At 35.9% G+C, this 17,683-nt stretch overlaps 1 protein-coding gene across 2 annotated transcripts in view; it reads left to right on the forward strand.

Annotated features, from left to right (window-relative positions):
* MEMO1 (mediator of cell motility 1) overlaps positions 1-17,683 on the forward strand; it is a 115,693-nt gene that overhangs the window by 73,424 nt on the left and 24,586 nt on the right. For both annotated transcript variants that reach the window (XM_044261819.1, XM_044261818.1), the window contains 2 exons: positions 3,039-3,151; positions 5,043-5,154. In XM_044261819.1, coding sequence (XP_044117754.1) covers positions 3,039-3,151; positions 5,043-5,154 — 225 coding nt within the window. The remainder of the gene's footprint in view (positions 1-3,038; positions 3,152-5,042; positions 5,155-17,683) is intronic.

The following is a 17,683-nucleotide window of genomic DNA, read 5'->3' on the forward strand; positions in this document are numbered from 1 at the left end:
GTAACTCTACAAATGTGAATTCTCTGGAGGTATTATACATAAACTACATTTATTTCTAAGAGAATACTTCGTGACTTTTATTTTTTTTTCATATTAAGGGGTTTTTTTTTTTTTACATGTATGACAACATGACAACAATGATGATATGCTAAATTTATCAGTTACCCATTTAAAGACCGAGTACTTTGCAGTTAATTGGAGGGAGAGAAAGTGGCATTGCTTCCAATGCCTATATTACTCATTTTTCTCCAAAATATTCCTGAGGCCTTGATGTTAATGGATCTAGCAATCTAGCTCCCCCCAAAAGAAAAATGCATTTTTTAAAAAGATTTTATTTATTTATTTGAGGGAGAGAGAGTGAGAGAGAACATGAGAGAGGAGAAGGTCAGAGGGAGAAGCAGACTCCCTGTGGAGCTAGGAGCCAATGCGGGACTTGATCCCGGGACTCCAGGATCATGACCTGAGTTGAAAGCAGTCACTTAACCAACTGAGCCACCCAGGTGCCCGAAAATGGATTATTTATTTTTTATTTACATTATTAATTATCTTTTTACATTATTAATTTTCTTTTCTAACAAAGAGACCCATTTTGAAAATACTACTAATAGGTACTCCCCCCACACTTCTTTTCAATGATGTCTAGCCTATTTTTGTTTTTTTTTGGATTTATTACTTAATGAAGATTTCATATTGTTATGACCTAAACCTCTTTTTCCTTGTGTTGCATATGAGTGAGTTTCTGTTTGGATGGAAAGAATTGAGTACACAATTGGCTAATTCCAGTTGGTGAGAGCTCTTTTCTCCACCAGTCTTATCTTTTCATGTGGTTTGGGTCTGGCAATAAAGGCCAACAAAGTAAATTGTCTGGTATTGCAGGGGACAGTTAGGCTTTCCAAGCTGACCTTTGGTGTTTATTTCTGGAGTAGTGCTCATATTTTGGTCACTATTAGGACCTTGTTACACTTACCTAGAAATGTATCTGTGTCTTGAGTTAAAATTGATATTTTAAAAGTCATTTCATATTTTAATTATATATGCTGGATTTCCTAGGAGTGTTTTGATTTTAAATATTCTTTTCCTCTGTCCTGTCATAGAAATGCATTCCTCAATCATAAAGATGCCTTCTTTTCATACTTGATTCTTGGTTCATGTAATACTTTTAATTAGACAAATCACCTAAACATAACCATTATCTGTGTCCCTCATTAGACTTTAATTTAAAAAATTGTGATGATGTTTATATACTCTTAAGACAGGAAAGCATAATGGTATCTCTTTTGTTCATTTAGGGATCTAAATGTGATTGATATATTTATTTATTTATTTATTGGAAATGGCTGTTGACTTTGCTCATAGTGGTGATGATAAGAAGTGAGTATTAGCAGTGGAGGAGGAAGGGGATGAAGAGATTATGGTTTTGACTAGGAATGGCCTGTGGATGAAGTCTTATGTTTGCGATCTGTGACATCTTGAGGAAGTTTTGGGACTCTACACTGAGAATCTCTGTTTTCCTCATCCACATCTTCCTTACTGTCTCTTCCCCCACCACAGCAAGTAACATGTAGCAGACAGTGAGTTAATTTTCTTAGCTGTAATTGAATTTTATGAAAATAAATATATTGCCTAAGCACATTCCTTATCTTGTAAGTTTTTGGTATGAAAGAACTAGCTCATGTCTCAGTCTTTGTCCATTAATTGGAAAAATGAGTATAATTAATTTTTTCTAGGTACATTTTTCTAGCTTATCATTTATTCTTTCTCATAGTTTTGGTTTTCAAATCTGTAAGTTTGTATGTGTGTGTTGAAGAAAGATTTTGTTCATTTGAATCTGGGAGAACAGAAAATGGGTAGTTTTGGAATTTAGATTGTAGTGATGTTTGAGATAAAATGAGGGGAAGTTAATTTTACCCTTGATGTCAAGATAAAGGGATTGTAAAGATTTAAGCTATAGTTTAGCCCAGTTCTTTTCTTTAGCTACAGTGCAAATAACACATAATCAAGTTTCTTTGTTTTTGAGAATGACTTCTATCTACTTGAATGGGAACAGAGAAAGCTTATTATACAGAATTTTTTTCTCAACAAGATTCCTTTTTTCTCTGCTATGGTAGAAATGTGGAAATAGCTTTATCAGAATGGTTCTTTGTAATGATATTTTATAGGGAGTTTTAGAAATTATACTATCATGTAGTTTTACTAAAGTTGTGGTGGATCTTATGAGGCAAGTTTAGAATGTGTTAGAATTTTGGGCTTTTATTTATAGCTGAAATGTTTAAATTCAATGAATATAGCTATTGAAAACCTTCTGTTTCCTGGACATTATGAATGCAGAGATGATTTTAAGCGTAGCAGATGATTTACTGTAGTTCAGTAAATCAGTAACTAGTATGTCCAGGTGTTGAAAATGGTTCTTTCTTCTTTTTTTAAATGGTTCTTTTAAAGGCCTTTAAACAAAAAGACAAAGATAAGGAATTGAACTTAATTAACCGAGGAGCAAATCAGTTGCGTGTATAGTAGTTTTCTGGCCCTCCTGTAATAAACTGCCACTAACCCTAACTGAAAACAGAAATTTATTTTGTCTCAGTCTAGAGGCTGGCAGACCCAGAGGAGGGTGCTCTTAGGATTGGTTTCTCCTGAAGCCTTTCTTCTTGGCTTGCAGACGACTATCTTCTTGATACTTCTTCCCATGGTTGCCTCTCTGTGCATGTATGCCCCTGATATTTCTTCCTCTTATTACAAGAACACCAGTCATTGGATTCAGGCCTTACCTGAATAGCCTCAGTTTTGCTTAATGATCTGTTTTAATACTTAAAATGGTTATATTTCTCCTAAAATGGTTGTATTCTGAGGTACTGGCATGGAACTTCAACATAAATTTTAGGAGTACATAATTTAGCTCATAATAGTAAGTAATGAAATCAGTCAAGAAAGAAAATGGTGCCACATGTGATTTTTAAAAATTACTTATTTTTTCCCCTTTTATTTAATAAGGTTTGTGTAGAAGTACAATTGTTCTGTGCTTTTTGTTGTGTATCTCCTAGCCGGAGAATTTTCATCCTTGGGCCTTCTCATCATGTGCCCCTCTCTCGATGTGCACTTTCCAGTGTGGATATATATAGGACACCTCTGTATGACCTTCGTATTGACCAAAAGAGTAAGTATATAGACATCTTAGAGCTTTTAAAGGGCTAAAGACTTTTTAAAAATAAGTTAATTTAAAAAATTAAAAATATGAATAGTATAAGTAAAATCTCAGTTTTAAAGATAAAATTGATTTTAACTTATCTGCATAAAGCAAAAACAAAGGTAGAAGATCTTCTGTGTGCCTTAAAGACAATCAGAGTTTTTTTTTGCCAGCTGCAAAAATCTGTCAGGTCCACTAGTCTCCAGACTGTTCATATTACATGTGTATTCAGGGAAGTGTCTTGTACTCACTGTACCATGAAGACAAGCAATTAGTACCCACTACAACTTGAAGAAAGATTCTGGGCATGTTAGTCTGACTCTGTGTATATCACTTTCCTCATTGTAAATAGGTCATGGTGTTAATGCCTTAATTTCTTCTCAGATGATTTTTATGGGGGTGGGGAGTGAAACACTGAAACAAAGGTGCTTCATAAATCTTAAGTGTATTTTATTTTTAAAACGTATCTCTTATTTTGTTATGTATCTTTTATTTAGTTCATCTCATTTTATATATTGAATGTGAAAATTGAAATCTTTTTACTTTATAATAGTATTTTTGGAAGAGTGGGGAGCATCATTTTAAAAATGTAGAACAGTACAGAGAATAGCAAAACAAATATTCTTGTACTTACCATCCACAATTGACTCAGAGTTTTCCCCTTAACTGAATTCAATTTGCTTTCTCAAAAGCCATCTTCATGAGCTTGCTTTGTATTCCTCCAGTTCATCACATCAGATTTCAAGTATGTTGGGTGCTTACTGTTTCACGAAATCTTGGAACAAATTCTTCTCTAGGATGAAAGAAGCCATTTGCAAATTGACAATCACCTCTTTTTCTTTATTTTTTGGGCCCAATTTTTCATAATTTGGGGTTTTAATTGTTACTGAGTATTAGTAATTTGTTGGTAGAATAATTTTTACTAACGAAGCTGGAGTATAACAGCCTTATTACTCCCTGTGATGATTTTAGGGAACATACTTTATTTTTAAAACCTTGTTGGAGCATTCAGAAAATTTTGGTTTTAGATAGCTTCCTAATGAAGGAATGGGTGATTTTTAATCAGGCAAAACTGAGCAGAAAAAAAGTCATGCCATCATTTGTTTCTTGAAGATTGGTAAACCCATTTAAGGATGTAGTTATAAAAATGGTTCTGTTCTATGACAAAACAAAAATATTCTTATATCACTTTTTTACGTATTAAATTTCATCTTATTATTATATCTATTTTTAAGTATAATTCATCAGAATGGTCTGAATTACTAGATCATTTTAGAATTATTTATGGCATGGTGTTATGGTGAATTTATGTTCTGGTCTGTTCCAGAAGCTTAATTTTTAATTTTGAGGGAAAAAACATGCTTAATAGGAGATTTCTGTTCTTTGTGTGGTAGGCATCTGAGATGGGAAATAATATTCCCACAGATTTTATAATAAAGTGAAACAAAACTTAAAAGCTGTATTATGAGCCTCACAAGTGGGTGGAGCAGGGGCTTTGCCATTTTTACTAGGAGTTCTAATCAACTGTGTTCTTGTTGGCATGTGCTGATTGAAATCAAGGGAAAGCTTAGACCCAGAGGTGATTTTAGATGTAATAAAAGAACTGATGAACATTTTAAATGATTATTTTTATATAGCTGTGCAACATATGAAAATGCTGAGTAGCCATCACATATATTACTGCTTTGTTTAGTTTGTAAAAAGCTAGTTTTTTCTTTTTTAACGATAAAAATGAAGGAAAATATTATGTGATTCTTCTGTCTCTTGCCAAAGCATGTAGTTTTTTGTTACTGAGTGGAGTCTCACAGAATAAGGATATACATTAATATATTTGTTTTACTATATTTTGAAATCTCTTTAGTTTACGGAGAACTATGGAAGACAGGAATGTTTGAACGCATGTCTCTGCAGACAGATGAAGATGAACACAGTATTGAAATGCATTTGCCTTATACAGCTAAAGCCATGGAAAGGTATATTGATTAATATAAGAAATCCCAGAGAAATCACAAGTATTAAGTTCTTTGGAATTATTTTCACTGGGTAAAATAATCATTAGGATAAAGGAATTTAAAAAATTTTTTGTTATTTGAGGGGTGGCTGGCTCAGTTGGTAGAGCCTACAGCTCTTCAATCTCAGAGTTGGAAGTTTGAGCCCTACATTGGTTCTAGAGATTACTAAAAAACAAAGAAATCTTAAAAAAAATTTTACTATTTGAAATGATATAAAATTTTGAGATTGGGTATTTCTAATGTTGATTGAAGTTGGTTTTGAGTAGTTTGCCTATAAAGGCTGAACGTGTGAATTGACATGGTTTTTTTATTAGGTGATAATGTTTTAAAAACCTCTGTGTGTGTTTATATGTGAGTGTGGGTGTGTGTGTGTGTCTGCCTTTTATTTTATTCATTAGACATTTATCTCAGAATAACAAATTCTTTTATGCTATAAGTAAGTAATCAAAAATTTTAGATTTGGAAGTAACATTGGAGCTCATTTATTACAGCTTTATGCAAAGTACGTGAATATTTTTTATGATGTACTTGACAAATTATTATTTGGTACTTACTAAAGGTCTTCTAGTGATAGGATGCCCATAAGACTATTAAGTAGGATGAGGACAGGGACAAAACCTATTTTATTCTCTACTTGTATCCCACTGCCTAGCACAATGCCCATTAGGTAGTAGTCAGTAATTTATTTTGTAAAATGAAAAAAGTTTATTTATTTGTTTAATTTATTTAATATTTTAAAGCTTTTATTTATTTGTCAGAGAGAGAAAAAGAGCAAGAGAGAGCACAAGCAAGGGTAGTGGCAGGCAGAGGGATAAGCAGGCTCTCTGCTGAGCAAGAAGCCCCATGTGGGACTCGATTCTAGGACCCTGGGATCATGACCTGAGCCACCCAGGCATCCCTGAAAGAATTTTTTAAAGAGCTTTTTTCTTTTAGGGCAATATTCAAATTAGAAAGTCTTCCTTTTGTAGGTCACATTTGTTTAATTTTTTCAACCATTTCCTTTACATGGACTTAATATTCCATATACAGTTTGACTAGTTCTTAATGTGGTGAGATTATTCTTTCTCTGGATCTTGTCATTTTATTCTCTTAGTTAAATACATGGTGTACTGTATAGGTTTACAGTAAATATTTGTTAATTAAATGTATTAATGAAGTCCGAGATCACATTAATATTTTTCATGTTGATATGGCTTACTTGTTATTGAGTAATATACCTTGTGGCCAGCTAAAGCCCAAGTCTTTTTCCTACAGTTAAGTTGGATTATTTTCTGTCTTGTACTTTTGTGGTTTCTTTTTAACTCTCAGTTACTACAGTTTAATTTTTTCTTGTTGGTTTTAGTCTATTGTGGCAATCTTTTTGGATCATTTCCACTCCAAATTCTGTTAGGAAAAGGTTATTTAATTTCCATCTATTCACAATGATAACTATGATGCATTGTGTTAAACCTGAAGAAGTTTCCAGAAAATCAATGTGATATTAAATTATAAGCAATAGAATTTTAGGTTAATTGTGTTTTACCACATTCTAATTCTTTAGAAATTGTTAAACTAATATATGCTGTTTATTTCCTGGAATGCTAGTATAATCAGAACATTCCATTCTTCAATTACATAGAATAATAGAAAACTTTTGTTATTTCTTGGAATGTTTGCATATTTTATCATGAGAAAATATATCTTAGACTTAATAAGGCCATCAATATCCTCAAGGAACTTTTAACAAAATAATATTTTTGTTGTTACTTCAAAAGTAAAACATGTAATGTTGAAAATTAGGAAAACAGAAACTTAAAATCAACCAAAATTCTTGTTCATAATTCCCCCTCTATTAAATATTATTAAATAACTACTGTTAAGTATATCACTTCTCAAGAGATCTTCCCTCCCTCCCAGATGACATTTGCATCTCTAATACGGACTCTTAGAAAATACCTAGTACTTTTCCTTTGTAGCCTTTGCTGTACTTGCTACCTGTATTAGTTGTCCCTTACTGTGTGAAAGATTGCTTCAAAACTTAGTGGTTTAAAATCACAGCTATCATTCTATAGATTATTGCTCACAAATTTGGGGTCCGGACTTTGGGCAGGGGATACCTTGCTTTGGACCATGAGATGTTGACTTAGGTAACTTGAATGGGGCTAGTTGATCCAAAATGGTCTTGGTGCTAGCTTTTAGCTGAGGCACTTCATTTCTTCTCTAGGTGGTCTATTTGCTCATCAGCCAGGGCTTTTCTCTCTTCTTGGCTTCTCTCTAGAAGGATAACGTGGATTTCTTTCCATGGTGATTTAAGGTAACCAGAGAACAAAAACAAAAGTTCTCAGCCTCTTAATGCCTCAGCCTGAAACTAGACAGCATTATTTTTTATCGCATTCTCTTTTTCAGAGCAGAACACAACATTAGCCAAGATTTAAGGGATGTAGAAATAGATTCCACTTCTTGATGGGAGGAGTAGCATGTGTAAAGTCAGGAATAGGAGGAATTGTTGGTAGTCATCTTTGCAGATGGACTGTATCACAGTTGTTCTAATGGACAGTGTGGTGTCTCTCCAATGTGCAGTACTCAGTCCTCCCAAGATGCCCAGAAGTCTTGTTCAGTTAGGACCTCAGTTTCAAAGTCTTTTACCTTATGATCTATATTAGGTCAGCATGTGGGTGAGGATTTCTGGGTACAGCTCCTCTTGATTTTGGATACCTGTGAACTAAGAAGACAAGTTTTACCCCACCCTCACCCTCCATTCACTCCATATACAATTTTGAGACAGGAATTAAAAACAAATTTTTTTTTGATGATTTTATTTATTTGATAGAGGCCAAGAGAGCATAGACGGGTGGAATGGCAGAGAGGGAGGGAGAGAGAGAGAGAGAGAGAGAAGCAAGCTCACCACACAGCAGGGAGCCCCAACGAGGAGCTCAGCCCACACCCTGGAATTATGACCTGAGCCAAAGGCAGACACTTAACCAACTGAGCCACCTAGGCACCCCAAGACAGGAATTCTTAACCACACAATAGATACTCCGAGTGGAGAGTGAAAGAATGGGAAGCATTTAGCAGCCTCTGGTCCAAAGCAATTCTGAAATCTAATCAGGGAACAGAGAATGTTCTTTGATTAGGTCTTGGCTCTGACTTCTGGTAGTGCTTACATAATTCTTTACTTTTCTCGGCTCTTGGCTTGGTCTTTTGGGCTTTTGCCTCTACTTGCTGACTCATTTTTACTTCTCCATATGAAATGGGCCTTGTTTACACCTGAGTAGTCAATTCTGTCTGATTCATGTATGTGATAGTTTGAAGACTTAAAGGCCTCCTTTCATTTGGGACAATGTTTGTTTTAGTCTAAACGTTGTGGGTTTTCTGTGTGTCAATTATAATGCATTCCATTAGGCAATAGTCACATCCACAGTTCGTGAGTGACAGGACTCTCTCTACTTTGGATCCCAATTTAGGGTCCTATAAGGTTCTTAGAAGCCCTTTTGCCTACCTGAGAGAGAATGTAAGCCCTATCTTATTAAGTCTTTCAGTGGTCTTAATAAAGGATTTTATAGATGAGGTTTTGATTTGATGATTGTGAGCCCATGACTTATTGGCAGTGCTCTGGATTTGATCTTTGTCTTCATGTCATTTCTTTGACAGTCTTTTGCTATCTGTAAAGGCTAGTGATAAGAAGCAGTTATTTTCCAACCAAGCAACTCCTGGTTAGAAATATTTCCTTTAAATTCTGCTTGTAATTCTTTAGCTCATGTTTTTCTTCTTTTACCTTTACATACTTGGCTATAAAGAAGCCAGTGACACTTTGAATATTTTGCCTAGAGATTTTAGCTAGATCTATAGGTTCGCTAGGTATATTTTTAATATTTTAAGTTATTTTTACTTGTGATCATAATGCTAATTGTTCTGCCGGTTTATAATATGGGCACCTCTTCTTCTAGTTTTGTATAGCAGTTTCCTTACCACTCTAACAGTACCCTCTTTCTTTCCCTTCCAGCTTCTGCCTGTCTCAGTGTCCTCAAAGCCAGTGTTTCAGGTTTCTGTTCCAGTAGCACCCTTTTCAAGCACCACTTTTTAATCTCACATACCTATTGTAGTATAACAAATCACTTCAAAGTGCCTATGTTTTTTGCTTATGACTCTGTGAACTAGAAATTTGGTCGGGGTGAGTGGTGCCAACTTGTCTCTGTTTCATCTGCTGCCAGGTGAAGCAGGCTGACTAGGCTGAAGGCTCATCACTTCTTCACCTCACTTCTTGTCTGGGGCTGCGATGTTGGTTGTCTTCTGAAGCACCTTCAGTGTTCTTGTCTCGGTGCTCTCCATTTCGCCTGTTGTCATTGTCCTGCAGGGCCTCTCTCTTCACATGGTGTCCCTCTCCTCAGGTAGTCATGGACTATCATGAAGTACATGGCAGTTCAGGGCAGCAAGAAAACAAAACTAGAAACTTTCAGACATCTTACTGTGTGGGATTGGAATTGGCACAGTGTTACTTGGGTCACATTTTCCTCATCCAAGCAAATTGCAAGGCCACGTTCAAGGGGAGGGAAAAAGAGATTCTACTTTTTTTTTTCCTAAAGATTTTATTTATTTATCAGAGAGAGAGAGGGGGAGAGAGTGAGCACAGGCAGGCAGAGGAGAGGCAGGCAGAGGCAGAGGGAGAAGCAGGCTCCCTGCTGAGCAAGGAGCCTGATGTGAGACTCGATCCCAGGATGCTGGGATCATGACCGGAGCCGAAGGCAGCTGCTTAACCAACTGAGCCACCCAGGCATCCCAAAGAGATTCTACTTTTGATGGGAGGGGTGACCTGGGCATTCAGAAGTGGGACGAATTTTCGGGGATTATACTTAAAGACAGCTTGCTACAGTACCACTGTAGTTAAATAACTCTTTTGGTGATTGCCTGCATATGTCCCCCTTCCTTGATTGTTCCCTAATCTTTTCCCTGCCTGAGGACAGCTAGTCTTCACTGTACTTTCTGTGCCTAACACAGGACCTGGTACACAAAAGGATTCTCAAAATTAATTGTTAAATGGAGTAATAATGATCTTCTCATTATTAAATATTAAATATTTTTCCTAAAATGAGTTCAAATGTTCTTATTAACTCTGTTTCATATTATGAAGCTATTTCCATGTCATTTTTACTCCTATTTATTGAGTACGCATAGAACTTTCTAGAATATGTCTATATAATACTTTCATCAGTTGACCATTTAATTTTCTAACTTTTCTTTCATTTTTTTCACGATAGTCATTACAGATTTTTAAATTAAATACCTAAGGTAGTCTTTATAATTCTCTGTGTTATCTTAAATAGATTTAAAAAATAATATTCATTAGAACTTTTAAAAGAAATAATGAGTAGTATAAAGGTGAAAACATGAAATGATCCATAATCTCCTTGCTTAGTTAACCCTATTGTCATTAAAAAAATACTTGTACAGTGCTGTACATGGCTTGAAAATGTAAACAGCATCAAGAAGTATAAAATGGAGGGGCGCCTGGGTGGCTCAGTGGGTTAAGCCGCTGCCTTCGGCTCAGGTCATGATCTCGGGGTCCTGGGATCGAGTCCCGCGTCGGGCTCTCTGCTCAGCAGGGAGCCTGCTTCCCTCTATCTCCCTCTCTGCCTGCCTCTCCATCTGCTTGTGATCTCTCTCTGTCAAATAAATAAATAAAATCTTTAGAGAAAAAAAAAAAAAAAGAAGTATAAAATGGAGACTTAAAGCCTCTCTGCCAGTGTTCATTTGATAGTAAACCAGTGTTCACTTATCAGTGTTCATTGTTACACTTATCATTGTAAAAATTGTTATGTGTATACTAACATATATATGTACGTGTTTGTATTATCTTTGTGAGATTTATATGTACACATACTTATTTGTGTAGATTAAAATATGTAAATAAGAGATCATATCTTGCATACTTATTCTTTTTTTTTTTTTAAGATTTTATTTATTTATTTGATAGACAGAGACCACAAGTGGGCAGAGAGGCAGGCAGAGACAGAGAAAGGGGGAAGCAGGCTCCCTGCTAAGCAGAGAGCCCAATGCGGGGCTCAATCCCAGGACCCTGGGATCATGACCTGAGCCGAAGGCAGAGGCTTTAACCCACTGAGCCACCCAGGCGCCCCTTGCATACTTATTCTGATCCTGTTTTCCATATATTATCTTTAACTATTGAAATGCATAATTTTGCATTGCTTGTAATTGTATTGAGAGAATTAAGTTAGGATATGTAGAAACCGTCTATCTTGAAAAAAAAAACTGGTTAACTGAATATTAATAGCACTGGATTAATAGCATTTTATACTTCTTTTTTCTTGTTTAGTTACCTTTAACATCCCCCCACGTGTTCCTCTCTCTGTATCATTCCCATTCCTGTTTACTGTTTGTTTACAGTTTAAAATTTTAATGAATTGTTTTGGGTAATTTATATGCAGTAAAATGTACTCTCTTTTTTTAAGACTTTTTTTTTTTTAAAGATTTTATTTATTTATTTGACAGGTAGAGATCACAAGTAGGCAGAGAGAGAGGGAGGGAAGCAGGCTCCCTGCTGAGCAGAGAGCCCCATGAGGGGCTTGATCCCAGTACCCTGGGATTATGACCTGAGCCGAAGGCAGAGGCTTTAACCCACTGAGCCACCCAGGCGCCCCAAAATGGACTCTTTAAGGCACAGGAATTCTATGAGTATTGACAAATTCAGAGTTCTATATATTCTTCAAGTCTAGATATAAAACAATTCCTTTCCCTCAGCTTCACTACTTTTTGTTCAGAAAAATGTGCAGAGTAAATAAGATGCTTTAGTAACTTTGAAAGTGTTTCATTGAGAAATACAGCACTACAAAACTGTTCCTGTTCAGTATGAAAGTATCATCATTATCTTCTTGGCCATTTAATACTTTTTGTTACTGCTAATAATTTGGAACTTAGACAACTTCCAGGTACTGTACAGTGTATTTAGATATGTTCCATCTTCTGCTTTAGGTTCTAGCCAATCTTACAAATTCAGTGTGGTTAGGATTTGATCAGTCTTGGAGTACTTAGACTATTATTTAAAAAGAGCAACTTGATTTTATGCAGTTTACCCAGATTGATAAGCTGCAGTCTTGTAATTCTTATGTTTACCCATATTGATTGTATGTTTGACTTCCCTGAGTGAGAACACCACTATAAGATGGCTTCTATGGTATTAATTATTATTAACCGAACAGTTTTTCCCTGTTCTTAACATCTTGTGTTAGTATGGTACATTTGTTATAGTTGATGAAGAAGTGTTGTTACATTATTAATAAACTAGGTCCATAGTTTAATTAGGGTTCCCTTTTGGTGTTACATAGTTTATGGGTTTTACCAAATGTCTGAAGTATTTGTTATCTACCATTATAGTACCATACAGAATCATTTCACTGTCCTAAAGAAATCTCCTGTACTTTTCCTGTTCATCCTCTCCCTCTTCATTCCCCCCAACCATTCCCTGGTACCCACTTCCTTTTCTACTCTCTCCATAGTATACAGTAATATAGTTTCTGGAAAGTCATTTAAATGGAATCATACAGTATGCAGCGTTTTCAGGTTGGCTTCTTTAACTTAATAATATACTTTCAAGGTTTTTCCATGCCTTTTTTTGGCTTGATAGCTTATTTCTCTTTATTGTTGAGGAATATTCTGTTTTATAGATGTATCACAGTTTATCCATTCACCTATTAAAGGATTATTGATATAGTTGGATTAATATCTCTCATATTTGTTACTGCTTTCTACTTATTACCCTTGTTCTTTATTTCTATTTTGTTTTCTGTTATTCTGCCTTTTGTGTTTTTTTTTTTTTTTAAAGATTTTATTTATTTATTTGAGAGAGAGACAGTGAGAGAGAGCATGAACGAGGAGAAGGTCAGAGAGAGAAGCAGGCTCCCCGTGGAGCTGGGAGCCCGATGCGGGACTCGATCCCGGGACTCCAGGATCATGACCTGAGCCGAAGGCAGTCGTCCAACCAACTGAGCCACTCAGGCGTCCCTGCCTTTTGTGGTTTTAATTGAGCATTTATATGATCCCATTTTTTTCTCTCAACATATCAATTATATTATTTTTTAAAAATATTTTTTTATTTATTTGACAGAGATCACAAGTAGGCAGAGAGGTAGGCAGCGAGAGAGAGAGGAGCAAACAGGCTCCCTGCTGAGCAGAGAGCCAGATGTGGGTCTTGATCCCAGGACCCCAGGACCATGACCCAAGCTGAAGGCACAGGCTTTAAACCCACTGAGTCACCCAGGCGCTCCTATTATACTACTTTTTAAAAAACCTTTTATAGTGGTTAAATGGGTAGCAATCTGAGCAGATGGTGGGAGACTTTGGAAGGTTAGAGTCTGTAGAACTTGGCAAATGTTTCTGTGTGGGAGATTATCATGATTTCAAGGGCACGCAGAAGTGAAAGGCCTAATATGCCATTATCAGAGATGGTAAGGCCAGAAATAAGAGAATATAGGGCATGGAAATGTTGACTTGTTCCTAATAAAATTTCAGAGTTTATTATTTTGACAGCGAGCTTAACCAGTTTATAAGGTTATTTTGCTTCAGATGGTTGAGTGGTACCTGAAATATGCCCACCCTGTATAAACCTTTTTTCTCAGTATTCTTACTCAAATGAAAATTAAGAAAGCTATCTAACCTTTGAAATTCATTTTGGTAATCTGATTAGATTCACTTAACAGATGAAGCAGTGGAGACTTATAATGACTTAAATCTTAATCTTAGTTGTCACTGACAGCTACCTTGCTTCTTCCTTTCCCTTCTCTCTTCCTCCTTCCCCAGTTCTTTGGTTCTGCCTGATGTTTTCTGGATCTTTTTAGTTTGTTCTTTCTTATAGTGAATCAGAGTATTCTATACAAAGTCTTTATGCTTGTCTCTGTGGTCTGAAGGTGAGTTTGATCAGGAAGAAAAGATGAGAAATTATTTTATATAAGGCTTCCCTAAAACTCTGCTATTACGATTCCTTTATGCCACTTGGCCTTTACCACATGTTTCAGGGGTTCTACCACCAGCCTTACACTTGAAGACTTGTTAGAAGGACTCACAGTTTATTCATGGTTATGGCTTACTGGAAGAGATAGGATATACAAGAGGACACACAGGCAGAGTCTGGAGGAATCCAGGTGCAGACCTCCAGCATTCCCCCTCTCATAGGATGGGTCAGAAAGAAGGTCACACAGGTGCAGTTTTTCTGGCCAGGAAAGCCTGCTTTAAGATTAAAAATCCAGGATTGTGATTGGGGGCTGATCATGTAGGGACTCTGCCTGCCTAAATAGCCTCAGCTACTAAAATTCTAGACTCTCAGAAGGAAAGTGGGTGTTTTCCATTATCATTTTGTTTACAATGCAGGCAAGCTGGTACCGTGTCCCAAGTGGGTAAAACAGCCTTAATCAGCATAAGGAGGGAACATTGTAAAAGCCAAGGGCTAGTCTTTACAAGCAGCTCCTTCTAAAAATTGCTGCAACAGACCTGTTAGGTTAACTTCCCTGCAAGATTCCCTATCCTCTTTTTCTAATAGGAAAGCCTGCCATAAGTTTCTTACTCAATTAAATGGCATTCTAACATTTCTTAAATCTTGGGTTTGTATTAGATCTTAAAATTTTACTTTTCTTTCTAATTGTGGCCTCAGTCAATGTCCTTGGATATTAGAATGTAGATTTTCAGTGCTCTGTACCTTCAAGACTATTGGTGATATAGTGATATTATTTGTTTTTAGAGCAAGTGCTCCTCTCAGGGTTCTGGGATTTCAGTTCTTTTTAGTCTGTTACACATCTTGGATATATTAATTTTCTGCAGTACGGTTTAAGGTATAGGATAGAAAAAGAGCTAAAACTTTCCTCTATATTACTAACGTACTCAGTATTATTAACTCTGTTTTTACTGATGACCAGATTGAGGCTTAGGGTAGTTTTAGGTAACCTGCTGCAGGTAGCACAGCTTGCAAGGAGCAAGGATGGATTTTCTTTCTTTTTTTTTTCTTTTTTCTTTTAACAGCTCTATTGTATGAATTACATCCTATAAAATTCACTCACATAAGAGTACAACTTAGCGATTCTTAGTAAATTTGTAGAGTTGCGCAATCATTCTCATCATCTAGTTTGAGAATATTTTCATTACACAAAAAAGAAGCCCTGTGTGTATTTGAGGGCAGTTGTGGCTCTGACTCTCAATCTTTTTTTTTTTTTTTTTTAAGATTTTATTTTTTTGAGAAAGGGAGGGAGAGAGCGAGGGAGCATGAGCTGGGAGAGGGGCAGATGGAGAGGGAGATGCCGGCTCCCTGCTGAGCAGGGAGCCTGATGTGGGGCTCCATTCCAGGACCCTGGATCATGACCTGAGCCAAAAGCAGAAGCTTAATGGACTGAGCCACTCAGGTGCCCTTCCGACTCTGAATCTTAAGCAACCATTTATCTGCTTTCTGTCTCTAGAGATTGTATTTTCTGGAAATTTCACATAAATGAAATCCTATGAAATGTCCTTTTTCACTTAGCATACTGTTTTTGAGCTTCATCCGTGTTATGGTATATGTCAATAGTTCATTCCTTTTTATTGCCAAATAGTTATTACATTATGTGAATATACCGTATTTTGTTTATCCATTCACCCGTTGATGGACATTTAGATCACTTCCATTTTTGGCTATTAGGAATAATGTTACAAAGATTCTTGTACAAGTCTTTATGTGTACAAATGTTTTCATTTCTCTTGAATTGTTACTAGGAACGATGTGTCTGGTCACATGAATCTATGTTTTAACTTTCAGAAAGTGCCAGACTATTTTCTAAAGTGATGGCCCCATTTTATATTCCAGAAGCAATGCGTGAGGGTTCTAGTGTCTCCCATTCTGGCCAATACCTGTTACAGTCAGCCCTTCTGATAGATGTATATAGTGTAACCTCATTTGGTGTTAATTCTCATTTTCCCAGTGACTCATGATGTTGAGCAACTTTTCAGTGTGGTTTTTAGTCATTTGTATGTCTTGTCTTGTGAAATATCTGTTCATATATTTTGCCCCAGTTTAAATTAGATAATTTGTCTTCTTACTGAGTTGTAAGAGACTTTACATATTCTAGATACAGGTCATTTTGCTTTGTTGAAGAGCAAAAGTTTTTGATGAATTCATTTTATCTTTTTTTCTTTCTTTCTTGTGTGGATTTAGCTTTTGATATCTTATTTAAAAAATTTTTGTCTAATTCAGGGTCACAGATGTTTTCTCTTTTTGAATAGGAATCAGCAAACTATAGTCTGCAGACCACATCTAGCCCACCACTTGTTATTGTAAATGTTTCTTTAGGTTATAGCCATCCATACCCACTCATTTACATATCATCTGTGGCTGCTTTCTCTTTATAGTGACAGTTAAGTAGTTAGGGAGATTGTATGTCCCCCCAAACCTAAAATATTTACTTTATTATTTACTTTATGGACCCTTTAAAAAGATTTTTGCTAACCTCTGTTCCAGAAGAGTTATTATTTTAGCTCTTATATCTGTTACTGAATTTGAGTTAATTCTTGTGTGTGGTATGAGGTAAAGGTCTAAGTTCACTTTTTTTAATATGGATATTCAGTTATTCCAGTACCATTTGTTGAAAACACTATCCTGTAAGTGATGGGTCATTTTCCTTTTGCTGCTTTTAAGATTTTCTCCTTGTCTTTGGTTTTCATCAGTTTCATTATAGTGTATCTAGATGGGGATCTCTTTGTGCTTATCCTCCTGTGGATTGTTGAGTCTCTTAGAACTGTAGATCAATGTTTTTCATGAAATTTGGAATGTTTTTAACCATTATTTCTTTTTGTAGTTATCATATATTTTTGTTTCAGGGGTGCAGGTCTATGATTCATCAGTCTTATACAATTCACAGCACTCACCATAGCACGTACCCTCCCCAGTGTCCGTCACCCAGTGACCCCATCCCTCCCACCCTCCTCCCCTCCAGCAACCCTCAGTTTGTTTCCTGAGATTGAGAGTGTCTTATGGCTTATCTCCCTCTCTGGTTTCATCTTGTTTCATTTTTCCCTCCCTTCCCCTATGATCCTCTGTCTACTTTCTCACATTCCTCATATCAGCAAAATCATATGATACTTGTCTTTCTCTGATTGACTTGTTTTGCCTCTAGTTCCATCCATGTTGTTGCAAATGGCAAAATTTCATTTTTTTTTGATCAGCCATTATTTCTTATAGTTTTTCTTTACCTTTTTTTGGAACTCACATTGTACACATCCTAGTATGTTTGATGTTGTCTTCCAAGTGTCCAGTGCTCTGTTCATTTTTCTTCAGTCCCTTTTTTTCTCTCTACAAGTTGGATGATTTATCTTATCTTTAATTGCACAGATTCTTTTTTTTAATATTTTTGGACCATCTAGCAAATTTCATTTGCTGTACTTTTTAACTCTAAAATTTCCATTTAGTTCTTTTTAATAGCTTGTATATCTTTGTTGATATTTACTGTTATTTAGTCATTGCCATATTTTAACTTCTTAAAGC

Source organism: Neovison vison, chromosome 8 (genome assembly GCF_020171115.1).
Source record: "Neovison vison isolate M4711 chromosome 8, ASM_NN_V1, whole genome shotgun sequence".
NCBI lineage: Eukaryota > Metazoa > Chordata > Mammalia > Carnivora > Mustelidae > Neogale > Neogale vison.